Consider the following 21,743-nt stretch of genomic DNA (forward strand, 5'->3'; position numbering starts at 1 on the left):
CATGTGCAAGTGTATCTGAAAGGAGTTGTGAAAATCATAAGTGGTAATGGCGTTCTGATGGGGGTGCTGCAGTAATTGTACTCAAGGCAATTTAAATGTTGTACTGCATTACAATAGCAATCACCAACAGCCACCTGATAATATATTTATCTGGGATGCAGGGATAAAACTGTTTTAATTACCTCAGTCCTGTCAGTCAGTGACAGCTTGTCTTAGAGCAACACGTTGTGTTCTGGTTCTAGTGTGCATGACAAGTTTAAAAACATGCTTTAGTATCCGTCCCCATTCAGCTGAGTGGTGAAACATCTTGGATAACCTAGAAAAAACAAAGTCCAGTTTGATTCAAGAACTAGGATTCTTCAACATGTTGAAATTGGGGATTGAAACGATAACAGTCCAATTGAAGCATGACCACTCCTTACTAAGACCGTATCCATATTTGTCTCTTTGCCAAGGACAGAAATGTCTTGGTCTCAAATGCAAACAGCGACCAAAAATACCAAATGTTTCAGTGCAGAGAAATTTTATTTCCAACTGCTACAGCAGCTGCGAGTAACCAGGAATATGAGCTAATAAAAACTTAAACACTGAGAAGGATTTTCTGTTTTTGACGTTGGAAAAAAAAAACGTGAAGATATAAGGCTTAATGGCAAATGATTGATGGGACACAATGAAATCTGGGTCATCCAATTCTTTCAATGTTTTTTAGGCCAGTCAGTTGATGATGTCGGTAGATAAGTAGGTACAAACACAGACAGGCTTATTATAGTCTTAGATATTAACTTCTTCATATCTTCTTATATCTTTCATATATAAGAATATATAAGAAGATATAAAGACAGGTGAATCAAGCATCAGAGTTCACTTTTAGTCAAAAAATTGTAAACTGATCAAAGAGCTTGTTTACAACAAATTCCAAGACTTCAAGGTGACTACATCTCAGTTCTATTTGCACAGCTCCTGATTAAAATTCAGACAGGTATGTCATAGCCTCAAAGGAGCTGTCAGGTCAGACTTTCTCTGTGGAAAAGATTTCTTTCTTCAGTAATTTGCTCTTCCGCAAATGTATGCTAAACTGTCCCCCAGGGATCACCTGTAGCGACCCAGATTTTTTTTCCTTTGGCTAATTACCTTTACAGATGAAAACATACGCCTCCTCAATAATTCTACACTCTATCGTAATTACTGTCAAATAAGTTATTGTTATCGGTTTGACTGAAGTTGTTGGCTGACCAACCCACATGCATGCTTGTGCCCTTATGTGCACGGAACTATTCATTGTAGTAATTTACTGGATTTAGAAGGTATAGAAAATGGATGAAATCGATCTTTTTGAACAATTACTACCAATTAAAAGCAGTGTTTTTTGTAGTTTTACATGCATTTGGACTATGTGAACTGAGCTCATGCAGGAAAAAAACAACAACACCCAGCAGCTAAAATCAGCACAAAAATGAAGTTGCAAAAACAAACCTTTATTGTTTAAAAATCTTCTGCTGCACATGTTAACTTAACATATTAACTACAGCACCATTTTCTCTCACCAACTCAAGACGGTCTGCTATTTACATTAAGTTACAATAATTTAAGATGATGAAGAAATAAGTAATACAATAAAAGTCATAACTACGAAGTACATGCATTGCATCCCACCACACCTCCTGCCTTTGTCCTTTGTTATGTTTCCTGTTAAATGCCTACAGAATTAAAGTAGCTTATTGCTTGGTCTCTTATTTAATTATTATCATTATTTAGACATTCAGAAACAGATGAATGAGCGAGAAGGAACATTTTGCGAAGCAATCATTAAAACAAACCAGCATTTCATCATTTTTTTATTCTAAATAGAAAGTGTTGATTTGAAAAGCTGGCAGTGTGTTGATCCATTTTCAAATCAAAGAAGAAAAGGAACAGTTTTTGACTTTTTATTTCTAACTTTTAAAACAGCCAGACAAGGCTAAGAAATGTAAGGAGAAGCAAGAGAGAAAAGAAGAGAAAGTGATTAACTATGTCAAAAGCAGCCTTGAGATGTTTTGCATTGTGTTCTTTTTTCTTTGCATCAGTGAATATCCCACTTTGTAAAAAGGCCAACTGTGTCCAAATGTTGCTGCTGCTGGGTGTAGTAAGGCAAGATAGGAAGCCGATAGGGAAGGTCTGCATATCAGTTCTGGCTGCTGCCCAGCTCCCTTTGACATGTCTTATTAGTCAGGTCTTTAAAAGCCTGGGCCTGCTTTCCTCGGCACACTCCTCCCCAATATCCCTGATTAAAGTGCGACTGACGCTCCCAGTGCAGAGCCAAGTTTGCCACACAGCGTTTATGTTGGGTCATGCTCATTACTCAGACAACACCGCCTGTGCCTCCATGACTGCATGCCGAATAATGCAAAACGTCACCAACCAAGAGCATTGGGAACTTCGTAAGGGGACAGCAGAGATGAAACTACAAATTGTTCTCCATTGAAACAGCCCGTCGTTCTGGCTTCTTAATAAGCATTTGGACTCTCTTCAATGTGTGCAGGAGATTTACAGAATGAATGGAGCTGGAAGCAATTGAGGATTGTTTGTTAGGCCATGAAATAACATCAGTGTGCCCTGACTTTGATCATTTGCATGTATATAGATATCATAAAATAAAATGCCACAGATGGGTTTAGCTGCTTACAGTTGCTGCTATGAGATTATGCTATTACACCAACCAGATTTAATGTCACTCTCTCTGTCATGGGTTGGGCATTTGAATTTAACTTGAGTCAAACACTTACTTTACTGAATCGCTCAGGCGTCTGCAATAAATAAACATAGAAATGGAGTGAACATTATGATTAGTAATTTTGATGTTTAATTCCCACTGATTACAAGGGTCAGTTCATGGTTTCTGTGACATAAATGTCTAAATCTATTGGAACCCCTCGACCTGCAGCCTATAATTTGCAACTGTACAGGCTTGCTGATTGCATATCATCCTGCGCCAGAGCCAGGAGAGAAAAAGCAGTAGTTACTGGATGTAACTTTAGTGCTGGGAGCCTGCAGTGAAAAGAGAATGTGAGAGGAAATTTGCTCATCATCACGAAGAAAGTAGATCTTTACTGACACACATAAGACTCTTTTTTTCACTTTTTCTTGTTGCTCTCCCAGCACAGCAGCTTTCTATTGCTGCTGTAAAGAAAGTACAGAGGAACACATCCATAATTTGTTTCATGACTGGAACCGAGTGCACAGAACAGTTAAAAGTTTGCGGACACTGTAGAATAGCCTTAATACTTGCTCAGTTTTTGCCAAGCCACAAGTCAAGCATATAGGTTTGGTTCCAAAGGTGGTGGGTGGAACAGTGAAGAAAAGCAAATCAACAAATGAATAGTGGTCATTGATAGTGCTTTTGGAGAATGTGGAATCCAGGGTGCGCTATTTGTAAAACCTTGAGTACAATTTATAAAGTGATAAATTGCTGTTTTTTTCTTCCTCAGACACTCGGACGCCTCTGTAGAGATTGTCTTCTTCTAGCTGAACAATATTGTTGATTAGCAAAGCAAAAGCTACGTCCTGACACAGTTTTGTGTGAAAAATCACGGACTTGCTACTCCGGCTTTAAAACATGAGACAGAAATATGACACTTACAGAAAGAGTTGGATTGTGAATCTAGAAGAATTTATGTTGTTTTCTACTGTGTGAAGGTTTACCATACCGTTTATTACCGCTGTAAAACAGCAATAATTGTAGAACACATTGGTTTGTACAGGAGACAAACTCCTCTGTTTGACATGCCATGCAGCCCCTACATGGGGGCTTTAAGACTTTTTGGGTTTTTTGTGACAGTTTCACAAAATCACATAAAATGGAATCCAAGTGTTGTTAATTTTCTTGTCCCAACCAACAACAAGACAAAGTAACGGCATCGCAAGCATAGTAATAGACTGTGTTTCATTTTAGCACAAGGATGAATCGATATCTTTACATCTATGGTTTCTGCTCTTTACTTACTTTTCATTGAGAAGTTCTTCACTTTGGGGAGAAATTGACTTTAAGTAGAAGTAGAACAAATGTAATATGTTCTCAAGAGATAAAGCATATCATAGTCAATTCATAGTCAACAATGCTGCCGCTCAAGCTAAATAAACTATAGAATTCTACAAAGTGAAGGAAAAAGATAAACTGCTAAACAATTAGAGTAACTATCAGTAGAAGCCCCGATTTCAACCAACAAAAAAAAAGGAGACAACATGAGACCATAATAATTTGGACCTTCATCGAGTTAATTTTGAACACTGAAAGCTCTTTCTCATTTACATCGTTCCACTGATACTCATCCTCCGCTTTCATTACTTGTTGTAATTGTGTATTGTGCTGCGTGTATGTGTGAAAGCAAAGCAGGCTGAGGAACGTGTTGAGCATTGAGTAACATTTCATGGCCCATTTGCTGCGGCCTGCAGAAGCTCCCTTACTGTACGTAGTGTAGTATGGGAGGTGGTTGTGATGAGCCGACAGTGGGCACCCATCGGTGCGTGAAGGGGCCCTCGATCCTGCTCTCCTTCTCTGCCTTTCCCCAGCTTTCTCCCTCACTTTTTTCTTTTTAAAACAGCTTACGAAGCAGAGTTGTGTATGAGTTTGTAAGCTCGTCTGTCAGCAGTGTCAGACCTGTAATCAAGAGTCACTGCACATAAAGGGGCCTCTGGTCATTAAGGAATTAGTGGGAGGCTAACAGCTTGTTTAGAGATTCAATTAGTTAAGAATGTGGACATGTGGGCTCATTTTCTCATGCAGTTCTAAGAGGAAATATCATGTGGTACACTGCATTTGAAGCTGATTATTATGACTCTTAAATTCCAGGAAGTGGATGTTGATAAATGGCACTTAGAGCAGCTTCTGTAATGTGACATATTTTTTTGAATTGAAATGTAATATGTGGGGGAAGATTTAATTTTAGGAAAGGTTTGGTAAAGTCCTCAAGAGATTGCATATGATGTAATATGCTATGATACATATGGCGGCAAAGAAAAAAAACAAAAAACATAAGATGTCTTAATTTGTCTTCGGTAAGCAGTTTTCACTAGATAACACTGACCAGAGTTGGCCAAAGGTGAACTGAAAGGTGATTTTGAGAAGTTTGTATTTCTTGTTTGTGATGTGCTGGATCAAACATACTTGAATTGTCAATATTCTGGAAACATCGACAGACTTGCAATTAGGGCAATAAACTAAAGCTCCACTTGCAAATTTAAGTGACTCGGAAATTGTTGCCACAAAGGATTTGTCAAAAATCTCAGGGGAGACAAGCAAAGAGCTAGTTAGCAATGATATTGATCCCTGGCATGGCAAATAAAATATTTTGTCTGCGGAAGTCTGCATTTTTTTAAATATGAAATGGAAAAAAATTAAATGTAGGAATTAGTTTACCAATAATGTTGCTGTTTGAATATCACTTGTCAGCTCTTTTTGTCATTTTCTGTCATAGCAACATGCATTGGTCAAACAGGAAGTAAATACGAATCAAAATTAGGCATGGACATGAATAATTTGTGTTAACACACACACACATTTACACATGCAACTGAGTAAGTGTTTCTCTCGGGATGGGCTGTCTGAAAACAAACTGTTGGTGTTTATCTTCACACCTCCTCAGACACACTACACTGCTGAAAAGCTGACTGGTGGGCTCTGTATCATTGATGCCCGCCCAACAACATCTGAGCTGAGCTGACAAACCCCCGCACACTGGAGAAGTATGCATTTTAAAGACGACGCTCACCCACATGGCAAAGTGTTGTTTGGGAATAAACACACACACACACACGGTCCTGCACCCCAAAATTCACACTATGCAGATGATGCATAATTATGGTGTTCTGGTTTGAATTAATAGAGGGTTTATTCAGTTAATTAGCAGGTTTATGATCTCACACAGTGACACAGATAAAAACATAATAAATACTTGTACCTCCAAACCAATCAACATATATTTATACTATGGGATGTTGTGCACCGCAGCTGTTCAGGTTATTGGTATTTCTCGTGCCTGTTTTACAAAGAAACTAGTTGAGTGTGGAGTGCTAATTTAAAAAATACTTACACAAATACAAGATAAATGATATAAATTATCTATAAAGCACAATAATGTTTCTCTGAATCATTTCTCTGTTTCTGAGACCTTTGATAGCTTGTTGTTTTCAGCCTTTTTTTCTTTTGTTAGCACTCATATATCTATGTATTTATTTATGAATTCATTTATTTATTGAAATGCAAAGGAGGACAGCGGTAGTGACAGATTGACAAATGTTAGAACGGGAATAAAATACAGAGATAGATGTCTAACAGAACAAACAATTACATGGAAAATGGAAAATAATACTTGACATGATACAGATAAGAGTGAGAGGGTCAGAGTAATTGTACTAATGATTACCCGTTATCTGTTAAAGCAGGTGGAAGTTCCTGGGTGGTTATCTTGATGGAGCCGATTTACCTTGCATGCACTCTGTGTGCATTTGTGCGCTTACTAGTTTGGGTTTCACAGGTAGCCAAGTGGTATTGATAAATGGTGTCTAGAATCTGTTGAAGGAGACAGTTATTTTTCTCTGGAGATAAGATCACGTAATAGAAGGTACCTCAGTGCTCTTGACATCTTTTTTCTGTCTGTCCGGTGAAGAAGGATTGTTTTCTTGGCTACTGTTTTGGGAACAGGTATGTGTTGCTCACAGGTGGGTCAACAGATGAGATACTCCAGGTGGCTGTGGTTCAGAGAGAGATCACCCCAAGATCAGAAGGTTGCTGGTTAGATCCCCAGCTTCTCAAGTCTACATTTAAAACTATCATAAGTACAAGAACAAAGGGCAGCGGGGCTTCTTTTCTTGGTGCCTAATAAATCTTTAATGCGGAAGGCTTCTTTAGTTCTGACTGACCATTGAGGACTTTTCGACTTATACGCTGTTAATTTGTACATTCACACTTTGAGTCACATATACGTCACTGACCCACCTGCCTATTCTGTGGGTCATTGTCACCTTTAAAATGTTTATTTTCCTGACCAATATGTTTGCTTCTGGTGTCACCTAGCTAACACTTACAATGCCCTTGCTCTCGTCCCCAGGCGGTTTCATTCACACCTTGAATATGTGACCAAAACATCTCACATCTTGTCAGGCAGGTAAACAACCCACTGGTGACAATGACCTAAATGACTCAAAGACTTTGTGGGTGGGTCAGTAACACAGACGTGGCCACTAAAAGTGTGAATGTGTCACCAACAGTTTTTCAAGCATAAGTGCATTTGTATCTTTAGTGCAAATAGAGCATTTGCAACTCCCATTATTCAACATGGGATGCAAACTTGTGTTTTTGATCCCCGTTCTTTTTCTTTGAGAAAAAATAAATAAATAAATAAACAAGAGTTCAACTTGTCCTATTTACAGATTAGAAATGGACCATTTTGCTGTGCAGTAATTACTGAAAACAGAACATATGATGTGTGGACTAGCTCATGGTAAATTAACCTGTTTTACCCACTAATTGCAGTCAAATTAGAAATATACTAAAAGTAGAAATATAGAACAAATATTAGTCTGAACCAACCAGGTCACCCGTTAACTCACTAGTCGAACAAGCCTGATAGATGACTTCGCTGAAGAAGCAGAGCCAGCACATTTAAGGGTTGTAATAATGGTTTCTTGGTGTCACTGACTGAGAGCCAGAATGGAGGAGCAAACTTTGTGAGAAATATTCACAGTTCTGTAAGAACTGTAATTTATTCACCAACTCAGATGAACAGCTGTATAATTCTCTCTTCTGGAGATGCACACACGTGCAGGTATGGTTCCCCATCTTTGCTGAACTGCTGCCGTGTAGCACATACCAGGAATGTTCTGTTACTCTGGCACTATGAAACTTTCTCACAAATCCTAAAAATGGCTTGTTGTGTAAAATGCTCTAATGCAGAATCAAGAATATAAGCACATTAATGATGAATGATAGTGATACAAACGTATGAATTTTATGTAAAGACATGGACACAGTAATCAGTCTTTCCCACCAAATGTGTAGCCTCAACGCCATTCATTTCCTAAAATGTGATCATTATATTGTGAGACTTTTTTTAATCAGTTGAAGGTAAAAAAAGAAAGACGTCTTTACAAACTAAGAAAACAAGTCCAGCTGCTTCTCTATTAAAGTGTTTCACACTACCATGAACCTGGATGACCGAGAATCTACACCCAAATGATGCAAAATGATTCTACAAAATATAACTACAAATACTATCTCTGCCATCAGTGCTACCACCATCCTTAACAAAGCTTTGACTAAATTAAATCAGAATTGGATCCAACGTGGAGAAACTATTAAAGCGTAAGAACTATACCAACTCCTTTTTTTCCCAAATCTTTCTTAAATTAACAACCTGCAGCATGAGACTCAGATTATGTATCCAATTTGCAGTGAGAAATTGAAAATTGTTCTCACTTTGTACATTACCAGATCACTGTAGACATTTGTTTTACTAAAACAGTTTCAATATAAACACAGAACCTCAACATCAAAAATGAATCACCACCAGCGTTAAATATAAATGACCCACAATAAATTATGGTGATATATCGCAAGTCTTCCACAAAGAGAAATACAGGAATAAGGCAAAGACAAGAAAAAGGCAGTTAAACAATTTCCAATAACTTGGCGCTTCAGTAATTCCTCAGAATGAATTATGTGCCTCTTGATGAAAACAAGAATGATGAATGATAACAATAATAAAATATTAAAGATTTATGTACTCAGAAAGAACAGACTGACTGTTACATTTTTGGGAAATTATATTGTCAAAGGAGGATCAGGGAAAAAGGGAGATTTCAGTGCTCAAAATGGTGTAACAAGGGTTTACAGAAATAAAGACTACAATGTAATAAGAATTTGAGAAAAGTAAAGCCAAAGCAACATTTTAGTGGGAGTCTTCTCCAACTCCTCTTCACTTTGTTATGCTTATGCGTGCCACAATACAGTGACTAGAGAGGATCAAAGTGTTTGGCAGGGAAAGCAGCAGACTTTTGAACCGTAATGCTTCTAAAGCCCAGGGAGGCATTAGCATTGTCTGACTGTGGAACTGTTACTGCCTCCTTCGCTGCTCATAAAAGCATGAATGCAAAGAGAAACAAAACTTGTAAAGGGCACTGGAAAGCTGTAAAAATTAAGTTGTGGTATTTGGTATTTCGTTTTAAGAGTCGCTGTTGACTCTAACAAATTAGAGCTGCAGTGAGAATCTACACAGTATAGACCAAAGTAGATTTACAGTCCCTGGTTGTGGAACACACACAGAATAGTCTAACGAGAAAAATATTCTCATATATATTTACACTAAAGAGTATCACACAGTTTCTAAAGCATGCACAGTTAACACAAAAGCGAATTTCAAAGATGACACCAGAGTGACTGGTTTAATCTCCTTGAGTGAACTGTGCAAAGTTTGAAAGCTTTCAGGTGACCCTCGAGAGCACTGAAGCATACTTGGATAAAAATCCACTAGAAGACAGGATGCCATTGTCATTATCAACTGCAACACGTGAAGTTTAATGGTGGCAGAGTTGCCAAGAAGCAAACATCCTTCCTGTGGTGCTGCATGGGAAGTTGGGAGAGTTTTTCTTTTTCTTTCTTCTTTTATGCTAATAGTTTCTGACAGGTAGGGGCCACAGAATACAATACGCAATGAGGGGTGAACCTGTTCCAACTTAAGCTCTCACACTTGATCAACAACAGAATTTCTCAAATATTCTTAGTCGAAGTTGAATCCGAAGTAGTGTCACATTTGACCTTATTTGTCAGTGGATGTTCAATGGAATGCTACCTATCCATAATGTAATCTGAATGTGACCAGAGATAAAATACATACACATGTTTTAGACCCCTCAAGTCCCTCATCCTTCTTAAAGGCCATCTTCTCACAGGGAGAAATGCCTTCCTCCGGCTTAATCTAAAATTCAAAATAATGATCTTGCTTTTAAATATCTCTCTGTTTTCCTGCTGACTGGAACACTTCCATCCATCCAGTCATTGATTTTGTTTATCCCGTTCATGATTCAGAGAGGGTGTGGAGCCAGTGCCGGCTGCCATAGGTTATAACCTGGGTAAGTTAGCACTCCATCATAGGCCTAACACAGAGAGGCAGACAACCAAGCACAGTCACGGTTACACCTGCCATCAATTTGCAATCACCGGTTAACGGAATGTGCGTGTCTTCGGACTGTGGGAGAAAACCGGATAGCACAGAGAAAACCGATGGAGCAGAGATTTGAACTGGGCACTGCCTCACTGTGACTTGTGATATAACGTGGGTTATGCTGCACCAACTCCCTCTCATGCTTCACACACTGCTCTTCTGTCAGGGCCGCTTAGCATCTTTAGGAGAGGTATACAGTGTTCTTTGGCATCAGTAAAACTCCTAACTTCTTACTGCTTACGTGCTTACTTTATGAGCAGATGTGACGGTTTGCATAGGAAAGTTAGGGCGGTATAAATCACAAGTTTGACACTGGATTGGGATGTGTTATATTTATTTTTTCACTTTGTTGTTTGGCATTTCCTTTCATCTCTTTTTTTCACCCAGTTTTTGCTTTAATTTTCGCTCGCTGTTTGGGTCCTACTAGACTCTTTGGAGGGTTTGTTTGAAAAATGCAATTTCAGTACATCCACCCACAATAATTTAAGACTGATGCTTATAGCCTCTCTCTGTGTTTATTTAAGATGCTTAGGGATCCTGACAAAATGACTGCATGTTACACAGTTGGGAGTGAAAATGAATTAGGTTTTAGCTACAGGCAAGATACACGTGTAGACAGCGTCAGTCTAACTCCCGTACCATGTCCAACAGATATGTATGGTCTATGTCAGTCAATAAAGAAAAGTGTTCATTAATACTTTTTCACTTTAGTTGAAATATAATTGCATGCACTTCAGGATTGAATATATAGATTTTGTGCTCAGGTCGCAACAGGACCAAGAACTATGGATTCACTGAATTAGAAAGGTTTTTCTATCAGACATTAAACTCTGTGGCATGTTCTCTCAGTGTATGCATGGGTTCTCTCTCCGACTTCCTCCCACTGTCTAAAAACATGCTTGTTTGATGATTCTGGATTGATACTGAGTGAGTGTGATAGTGCATGGTTGTTTGTCTCGTTGGAGCCCTGTTCAGGGTATACCCTGCCTTTTGCGCAATGGCTGATGGGATATGCTGAAGGTGAATTGGATTAAGCAGCTATAGAAAAAGGATGGATGGTTATCTGAGTGTGGCCAACAGAAATGTCTGATACTTACATTTATCCCCCATACATAAAAATAAAATGGACTAATATGAACAGGCATGGCAGAGATACTTATAAAATCAAGACATGACAGACAACTGCATTTACTGCTAAAATCATTTGGGTTAATCTTACAATATCCTATGTAGAAAGTAACTTTAGACCAGTACATGGCCTACAAAATTATAGCACATTGCTTATTAAATTAAATTAAATTAAATTGCTCAGGAAAAATCGCAAGTTCTATGGGATTTTTTTCCCTTGCAATTTATTTTAACTCTATAACAATATGGTGAGCTGTGATCCAGCTGGCAGAAGAAGATGCCAGCAGCGGATAAAGGATAAAAAGAGCGTGAATAAAAGAAACAGTCTATTTTCAAATTGGAGGGAAAGGGGGGTTGGGTGTTAGATAAGATTCAACCATTTTCCTTCTAACTCAAACTTCCTAGGTTGAGAAGATTTGGAAAGCGAAACGAAAGTGTATGTCTGTTTGTTCAGCCAGGGGCCAGATGCATAGACATAATAAAAGTAAAATGCGTGAACCTCACACATTCTTCTGACTGTGTGTATACATGTTTTTATCGCAATTTAATTTATTAATATTAGGAGAAAACTATGATTTATTTTTTCTTTGCTTCACTGACGAGTATCTTAGTATTATATTTGGTAAATTTGCTCTTAGTTTGTTCTTCTTTATTGTTGCATTTATTATAATGCCTTTAATTGTGGTGCAAATAAGTCTTGAGATGCTAAGAACAAACACCTACAGTCATAGCTAAAAATCAGAGAGGAAATCAGGTTCTTGTATGTGTGTGTAGTTTATTAATTATTGAGATTTATAAAAGACACCTATGGAACAACACTGTTTTATTAATCTAATGTAAAAAAACATGCATATTTCTGCCTTTGTGTATACACACAGCTTTAGTCATGAATCTACACGGTTGTATGCATCTGGCCCTAGATATAGCTAAGTTGCATTTTTAGTTGTTAACAGACTATACTAGGTGTTCTAAGACTAAGAAGTAAAAATGCAGATGAAAAAAGTCTAGCTTGCAAACGTGAATGAAGAAATTGCACATTTTGCTCACTGAAAGTGATAAAAGGTACATTTTGGGTCAGCAGATTTGACCAACAAAAGTGACGCTATCTTATATGTTGGATATTCAAGTCACAGTCACACAAAATGTAGGAGATTATTGGTGAAAACTTTTTTGTAACATTAAACTGTTTTGAAAATATATATAATTTTCTTTAAAGTTTTGTCTCTGTATTTTCTAGCAAACATTCACAGATTGTCATCCCTGTATACTCACACTTGCATGTAAACCTGTAAAAGACTGAGATTTATATCCAGACAATTTGATATAATCCACTGAAATGGCTAGGAGATACTATCGGTTCATTAATTCACTGGATGTGGCTGGGGAGTGGGAGGTGAGGTGGACTGAGGTGTGTGTGACAAGAGAGGAGGAGGTGGTGGTGTGGCAGTGGCAGCAGCAGGGTTGGTGAGGGGGTTTGAACTGAGAGCGGAATGAGGGAAGTAATCCACTGAGTGCCCATAATGTAATGAGTCAGCCTCGCTTAATGGAGTCCATTTGAGAAGGAACGAGGTAGAGACAGTAGGTAGGGTAGCGGTTCTGAAGGTGCACAGGCATAATTGAAAGAAAGGCTGGATTGGAGTTCTGAAAAGTGTTTTTCAAAGATTTAAGCACTACTAATTAGATTATCTCCACATGAACAGAAGCTTTTTAAACTAAGTCCAGGACTCTGTCACAGTATAGAACAGCATTGCAAACTGCACAAAGTGTTACAGTAAAGCCTGAAGCTACAAATAAAACTTTTTATTATCTAAAACAGAGTTGGTATTAATACCTTCAGAGTGGCTTCATTTCAGCCCCTTGGTTTAGGGTAATTCCTGAACTGCCAAGCTACGTTAGCTCTGACTTTGAAATCTGGAGCTCCTCACACACATGCACACACTGCTCCCCCTTTTCCACACGCATATATCTGCATTACGTTAACAGTGAGTAGGCTTTTTGAAAGAGTCATGACTTAAATTCTGTTCCCTTACCTCAAATAATATTTCTCTTATCAGGATTACTGTAAATGCTACGTTTGATTAAAGTCGCTGAGTTTCTCAAACCTTTCTTAATCTTAGATTTAATTTGTTTGGATCTTTTTGGGGGCTGCACAGTGGTGTGCACCGTTGCCTCACGGCAAGAGGGTTTAAGGTTCAATTCTCAGCTGGGGCCTTTCTGTGTGGAGTTTGCATGTTCTTCCCGTGTATGCATGGGTTCTCTCTGGGTACTGTAGCTTCCTCCCACCATCCAAAAACATGCATGTTAGGTTGAGTGGTGGCTCTAAATTGTCCCTAAGAGTGTGAGCGTGCATGGTCATTTGTCTCTGTGTGGCCCTGTGATGGACTGGCGACCTGTCCAGGGTGTACCCCGCCTCGTGCACAGTGACAGCTGAGATAGGCTCCAGCCACTCCGTGACCCAAAATTGGATTAAGCGGATATAGAAAATCAATAGATGGATCTTTTGGAGTTTGCTTGGGTTGACTTTCAGACTTTACATTTTCCCTGTGTTTGAACTACAAGGACTACCTCACAAAAACTGAGATGCTTTCATCGGAAATAATTATTCAGTTAGTGTAGATTTTATGCTGCAGCAGTTTTAAAGTTTCTGCATTTGAAATTTTCTACATTTGAAAAATTATCGGTTAGTCCATAAGGAGCATAGTTTTCATCCAATTCAAATTCTTCATACAGGTGTGAAAAGAAACTGAACATATAAATATCCACATCTTGCGGCTAAAAACAATATAGTCTGCAAAATTCTTATTAAATTTAAATTTAAATTAAATTAAATTAAATTTTTCTGTGTAAGATTTTTCAGTGTATAAGAATGCAAATGGCGTTCTTGTCAACGAATGTGAAGGATCTACAGGAGAAATGGTGCAGGTGTGACTCCTGCTCTGCCTCCGACACCTCAAGAGTCTGAGGTTGTATTATTTATGTCTTCTGTGCCTTTGTCACATCTGTAGTTCCTGCAGTTGTTGTGTGCTTCTTGTCGCTGTGTGTACAGATCGGATGATCTGCCTCTTTGGCAGCCTGCAGTGTTTAATCCAGGTCAGCTGCCATTTTACCCTGCTGTTTTCACGGCCTACTAGAAATCTCTTAATTGGCGAATAAGTGTGTGATTTAAAGTTAGGGAGACAGAGTGTCGCGAAAGTCTCATCTGCTTGTTTTGCACCGTGTTCAGGTCTGTTGGGGGAACACAGAACCAGACAACTCAACCAGATGTGATGAGGGCTCCTGGCTGTGACACAAGTGGCATGGCACTGGAGGGAGATAAGACTTATGTGTTCCGGGTCTTGCTCCAAAGGTTGAGAACAAAAGCATCTGTGCTGTTGTCATCTGCAGCATTATTTGTGTGCAAGTCATACAACCTGTGTTTGTCTTTTTTACACTTGTAAATGCAAATGATAGTGAACAATTACAGAACAAGTCGTCACAGCAGGAAGAAAACTAATACTTAAACAAAAAATATTTTTCTCAGAAGTACAAAGTGTTATTGTCGTTTTTGCAGATGCTTGACAGTACAAAGTGTTTTTCCAAGTGACTTTGGTTTTGGATAAGTGGAGGTTCAGGTGGTTACCATGTGAGGACATTCACAGAGAGCCAGAAGTGATCTGCTAAACTAACTGTAGGTTTTGAGTCGCACAGGCACAATGAACTGTGTAACAAATTAACTGCATGGGATAACTTCAATATATCATTTAAGTAAGTGAAATTGAAATGACACAGCTGTGGCTGATGTTGCTGGAATACATGGGGTATTTGTGCAAGCTGCCCTTGCTACCTATATTTACTTTTGAAAAATATAGGTGGTTTAATGTGGGAAAAAACATGCCATAAAAGTTGTGAAAGAAAACATTTTACCACAGACTAGGTGGGTTTCTGTTCCAGTTTTGTTTTGAATTTAGAAGACAACAGAAGGTTAACAGCAATGATGAAAATTGAGAAACCGTCCACAAATGCTCAAAAATGTTGATACACTTGTTTGAGATGGTTTTTGTATTTTCAAGAAAGGATTGATACATTAAGGGGAATTGAATCAATTTCGGTAGTCATGTCTGGCGTTACAAAAATTAAAATGATATAACTCATCAAATGTTTCCAGTCTGAGCTGGCAAACAGTAAATTTATATGACTGACCGGTATATTCCCATATAAGATATAACATCCCAGATTTCAAGAGATTCCTGCCAAAGCTCTCTGCATTTCTTGTTTTTTCTTAATTTCTTCCTTGTTTTTTTTCTAGGTAGAAAAACTACCTCCTACATGGTAACACCCTCTGGTGACACCATGCGGTCTCATTTAATTACTTCAAACCAGTTAATGAGAATATATCCGATTTGCATTTTTTTATTTTTTTTGCTGCTTTTTAAAAAAAAAATTCTATGTTTGGTGATAAAACAAGGTTAAAACAAGAGTCCTTTGTCTGGTCTCCTGATTGTAAGTCCTGGAAGTTATTCTGCCACCACATCTCAGACACTGAGATAGAATTTCTGGATGTGCACCAATATGTCTAATCGATATCTCTCTTTCTTCCTTTGTATCCTCTTCTCCCTCTGTTTCCTTCACTGTCCATGTGTCACCATCCATCTTTACTGCCTTCATCGCTTTATCTGTGTGCCCATCTTTTCTGTCCCTCCAAACAGGTCCCCCACCAGATGGGTGCCCTGACCTTCTACCGCTACGAACAACCCATTGTAGACTACTGCCAGGCCCACCAACCCCTGCGGCTCAACATGGGCTATGAGGGACCACCTCAGGGCCTTGAGGGACTTGACGACCTGGGACCATGTGATAGGGGCACTATACAGACAGTGGCCCTGCCTGCTGTGCCAGCTGCTGCCAGCATAGGTGCCCCTGTGCCAGGGCCTCGCTCCCCTCCACCACCCCTCAGACCACAAACTGAAGGTCCTAGTGGTATTCCGTTTCCTCCAGCTGAACGCACCGGCACGCTCAAATTTGGACGCTAGTGAGTTCAGGCGTTAGAGGTGGGGCACAGGCCTGCAATTCACAGGGACTTTAAAATGAAGGGGCAGGTGAGGTGGTTATACAGTGGGGCCTTGTTTTCAGTACATGAACTAAACATATAAAAATTTTGTCAGGAGGGATTTGGTACCTGTAACATAGTCTCACCATGATATTACAGAGATGATACACACCATGATTCAACATCGTGAGACGTTTCTGCTGATCATTTTGATTTTCTTTTTGAAAGCACCTCATAGAAAACCCCTTTACAAATGACTTATGGAAGGTAATTCTGCATATGACAAAGTATTACCTTGTTCCTAAATCTGGTCTCCCATGTCAGAATAATGGTGGACTTGTCCGCAGCAGCAGTCAAAGTGTGTTGAAGTAAAAGGGAAAGTGCAATAAACACAATGTCTCAATCACAAAAAGTGGGCACAGTAACATAAAAGATTTGAGAAGTAGAGCCAGAGGCGATATGAAGTGCAGAGGGCTTCTTACTGTGATTATTTTTAAAAATCTTGACTTATTACCTGTTGAAGAGAGACCTACTATATGTCATTATTTCACAAAATAGTAACATACGGATTCTGTTTCTTTGTTGTTGTTTTTTTCTGGGTGTGGTATTTCAAACTGAATACCATTTATGTGCATGTCAAACCAAAGAGTTTATTCCTAACTTTCTTTAATGCACATACATTAAATATCAGTTGTACTGCTAAACAAGCCTCTGCCAACTCACATTAATCACCAAAGCCCCTGTTGTTATCAAATGAGCTGGGATCATTCGTGCAGACTTGCAAAACTCAAATAAAACAGCAAATCAGTTAGACTGGAATTTTTAAGGAGATAGTTATCACAATTACACGATCAGCTGTTTCTCCCAAAATCAGGTTGTTTGTTATCCCTGTCATCTATATACTAGTGTTGCCATGAACAACAGTGACTACAGCAGTCAAAGCCGCATGTTCCATAAGAACATGCCCTTTACAAACCAGAAAACAAGTAACTGTATATGATTATTTCCCAGCTGAATGACTGCTATTCTTTGAAAAGGCAATCACTGGGGAGTTTATGTGCAAATAAGTACATTTGAATGAAAGTATTGTACATATTCCTGAAAAGGACCACTTTACTGAAGGTCAAACCACTCTCACTGCCCCAAAACAGTCATTTGAAACATTGTTGAGTCAATGTTTGACTTTCATCGCACTGGACTATTTGAAGAGCACCGTCTTGCTGGACTGGCAGAGTTCAGTCTATGTGCTCCCATCTGTCCCTCCGCCGCAGAGAACAATGATGCCTAGTGGGGGAATGCTGAACCAGCACGTTGACTTCTCTTTGACCTACATATGAACCCATGGACTGTACTGGGAATATTGCCAGACATGCTCCTTTTTTTCCCTCAAAGCGTGCCTGCAGCACTGGACTTTTATGCACTCAGTAACCCTTTGGCTACAGTGTCAAGCACTGCTACTCAATGTCCTGTGGCGCTGTTGAGGACTTCGCATACGATGGGGATGGCCTGTCAAACATCATCTCCTGCTTAATCTGAGCAGTTACTGAGGTGGTTTTCTACATGTCTGTGGTCCTGTGGAACCTGTGTTTGGTCCTCCCTCAAAACGAATGACTGGACCGCAGTTGAAACTGCAAAGGGCCAAACGTGGATGCACCCTCGAGATAAGAGAAGAAATAGGGAATTATCTTTTAGATTTATTTTCTTTTTTTGTTTTAAAAGAAAAGAGACGGTTTTGAGGTGTTCAAAGATGATGTCAAGAAATTCTATAAGACTAATCAAAGGACAAAATCGCATAGAACTTATTTATCGTGTAAATAATAAATCTTTAAAGAGGAAAAAAAAAGTATGAACTTCACTTCTTCTGAAACAAACTGTGGACAGAAGAGGAGCCTTATATGCTTTCCAGGGGGAAAATATTACCAAGACTACTCGGTGAGGAGGTTCCTATTGTAACGCTCTTGTTGTTTCAATGATAAATATTTTTCTATCTGCTCCCTTCATGCCTCCACCATTAAACAAATTATATTGCTAAGGTTATTTCTCAAATCCAATCATCTTAATCACATGAGGAGAGAAACATTGGGAGCCTCGTTAGTAGGATTTTCTCAACGCACCAAACCTCACATATCCATATTTTATGTCCTGACATCAGACATGTTAGAGAGCTCATGTCGCAGTTGGTGGTCAAATGATGTGTTGTTAGCTGCATCCCAGTCCAGTCCTCTTGTTTAGGTATTTCAACACTATCTGCCATTTTTATGGTTTACTCGGGGAGAGGGACTGTGCTATTCTTTATACCAAGACTTTAACTTGTGAAGGGTGTTCTTTTTGATGTGCCATGACTTTGTTCAATGTTTTACCAGACATCAGACCCAAAACAACAAGTGATGCTAAAATCTTTATTGTATCAAAACTGAGGAGGGTTCAGTCCCCTTCGTGTACAGGACATTGCATAAAAACGCAGTCAATTCGCTCAGTACGGTTGCTTAATAGTGCTGGTGGAGTTTACTTTGTAATAGCAGCTGTGCCAATGTCTTTATAGTGGGAGCTCTCTTAATTCTATCCATGTATTGTCTTGCCTTGCTCTATATCATCCCTGATAACTCCTTGGCCTGAATTTCATGTCAGTCGCTTGGTGACTCAGGTGAACCTGTTTAATGATGTTCTATTTCTGTCCGCATGCTGATATTTTGGGAAACTTTCCCAGTAAGGGAGGAGCACTGAGCCAGAGACAAACAGTAAGGAAGATATTTCCCGTCTGGACTGCCCTGAAACCAGCAACCCGTGTCATGAACAACATCACCGCTTTGAAAGCAAGTTGTTTGCTAACACTTTCCTGCTCTTCTTTGGGAGAGAGGCTTCTGCTGGGTACAGACTCTGGGGTCTCGTGCTAAAGCCCAGCTCCCCTTATGTGTTGTAATTGCTCCAGGTTTCAGAGCAAAGATAATGGTTAAATTCAGTGTGAACATAGAGATCAAAGCTACTTTACTCTTTGTGGGTAATTAGAAAATGCTAATAAAATCTCTTTTTATGTTCACAATTAAATCACTTACTAATCAACATTCGATTAATGATGACTACCTCCCTGATAATATTGGATATGTTCAGCGGAATGTTCGAATTCTGCTGCCAGTAATTATTTAGTCTTTTGTCCGTTTCTTTTGCCATCAGGGAGCTGGAAGCACAAGCGCTGCATGCTAATGATGCATGTTTGAGCTGAACTCCAGGACCGTCTGCGCTAGCCCTGCAATGCCAACAGGCTTCATTTTCTCTTCTGCTGCATTTGTTTACAGTTTTGTACACCCCAAGCTTCCCTACCCCCTCTGTTCTTTGAGTTCGGGCTCCTGTCCCCATGGGGATCATTCTCTTTTCTTTTAAATAATTCTCTCCTCTTTTCCTCTTTTGCTTTGGGTGGGATGAATAAAGGTCTGAAGAATAGCAGTAAAATCTTTCATATTCCAGTGTTTATGCTGAGAGGAAAAGCTAAATGCACATTACTGATGGGCGACGGAAAGCAGAGGAGATGAAAAGACGGGGAGACAGAAATGGTGTATAATAGGAAGGTTGTCGAGGGACAAATGGGTAAGTGCGAGGACGTTTTATTGTAATGCAGCTTTGTGATCTTTCTGAAAGGCCCAGGCAGCTTTTTTTCCACTGTAAGAAATTACACACACACAGAAACAGCTTCAGCCAGGTTCTGACACACGCAAGTCACGCACACAAGTACTATATAGAGTCACATGTGGCACACTGCTTAAACAAAATGGCATACTTGTACCTTCAGAACTGTATCTATTATGCATGCCCTCATACAAACATACATAAAGAAAAATTTACTCTAGTACCCAGAATCCACTTTGAATTGTCAGTCTTTCACTGCAGAAACAATCATGCATAAATACATATACACACAGGTAACACAGGCAGCGCACATACAGTACCTTGATAAATGATAATAAAGTACTGCAGGTTTTGACACACCCATCCATTCCAGTTCACCCAAGGCCATCTGCGACGGTTCAGTTGGCTCTAATCCATTATCCAATCTGATAAATAGATTTGAAAAATTAATTCCAAGCCAGACGTGGATTTGCAGCTTTTCCTCTTCTGCCATACATCTGTGTCTTACGAGCCGGCTGTACAGGGGTATGCCCATACAGCACATAGTCTTGGCTCTTTGGAGTCAGCATGTGTACACACTGAGAGGGGGGCTAGGAAAAAAAAATCTAATGCTCTTCATCTGCCAATTTTAGTTTCTGTTCCTGTTGGTGTCATTAGGGTGTGTACAGACTGAAAAGTGGTAAGAATTAATGACTGCCATACTTAAAAAGAGACTGGCAGCATTGCTACTCTGCATGTACCCAGATGGCCTGTGAGTGCGTGTATGTGTGCGTGTGACTCTACAGTACCGCACCTACTGCTCTACCTCCTTTCAAGCAACGTCACCATTAGTGATGTTCAGGCCAGTTCCCCATTGATTGTTATTGTTCCACACTGTTTCACATTAGCAGGAAGTCTTTAACCTTCGACCCGTATTGTCCCAACTCTGTTTTTCTGCCATTGCTCATGTCAGAGGTGGCACAGAAAAGGAAGGCATGATCATTAACCTATGTCGAGGAAACACACTTTTTCGTTTGCTTGACAAAGCCTATTTTGCAACCCTAATTGGATTTAATGTAAGCACTGAATAAAAGAGTTTTTTTTATTCAAATGGGCTCAATTCTTCTACTGCAGTGGGCTTGTGAGAACAAGCAGAGGGTACCTGACAAAGAGCAGTGTCAGATTTAGATTTTGTTTCCTTGCAGGCTCAGACATTTTCCCATTTTTCTTTTTTTCATTTTGCTGCCTCATACATGCTTTCTATTCAAACCACAGAATCCCTGCTGTCTCACTCACATCCATTTCCTGCAGAGAGCACTGATTTCTGCAGGGTGTAAATATGCGCTGCATTGTTTTCTTTGGTAGCTGGTTTGTTGTTTTTTTTTTCTTTTGGATTTCTGTTCTTTTTACTGTATTCAGACCTAAAGCATTTTTGTGGAGACCTGGTCCAAGCGCAAAAATATGGCTCTTCTTTGAGTATATTATTGTCAGAAAATGTTTTGTAAAAATTTTGATGATGATATCAGAAATAAAAATATAAAGGTGGGAGTTGTGTTGTTTGTTTTTCTTAACAATTTCGTGCTGGCATGAAATAACAACTTTACAGACTTCTCACATTAACTTGAATTCACAATTTAAGGGAAATACTTCTCATCCCGTGAAAAAAAGTTATAATAAATGAGCAACAATGTTTGCACAAGGTCTAAGGAGTTTCTTATCTTGTGGGCCCCTGGGACTGCAACAGTGATAACACTGAGCCGATGGAGCCAACGTCATGTTTTGGTGAACTCAGCACT

General features: G+C 39.2%; 1 protein-coding gene across 1 annotated transcript in view; it reads left to right on the plus strand.

The window, feature by feature from the left end:
- The window catches only part of LOC140277323 (leucine-rich repeat transmembrane neuronal protein 4), a 105,469-nt gene extending 83,982 nt beyond the window's left edge, over positions 1-21,487 (plus strand). The window contains exon 3 of the mRNA XM_072372298.1: positions 16,007-21,487. Within this exon, the coding sequence (XP_072228399.1) occupies positions 16,007-16,330 (324 nt within the window). The 3' untranslated portion in view covers positions 16,331-21,487. The remainder of the gene's footprint in view (positions 1-16,006) is intronic.
- Positions 21,488-21,743: the final 256 nt, after the last annotated feature.

The sequence above is a fragment of the Leuresthes tenuis genome, unplaced genomic scaffold (genome assembly GCF_036924035.1).
Source record: "Leuresthes tenuis unplaced genomic scaffold, fLeuTen1.0.hap1 SCAF_19, whole genome shotgun sequence".
NCBI lineage: Eukaryota > Metazoa > Chordata > Actinopteri > Atheriniformes > Atherinopsidae > Leuresthes > Leuresthes tenuis.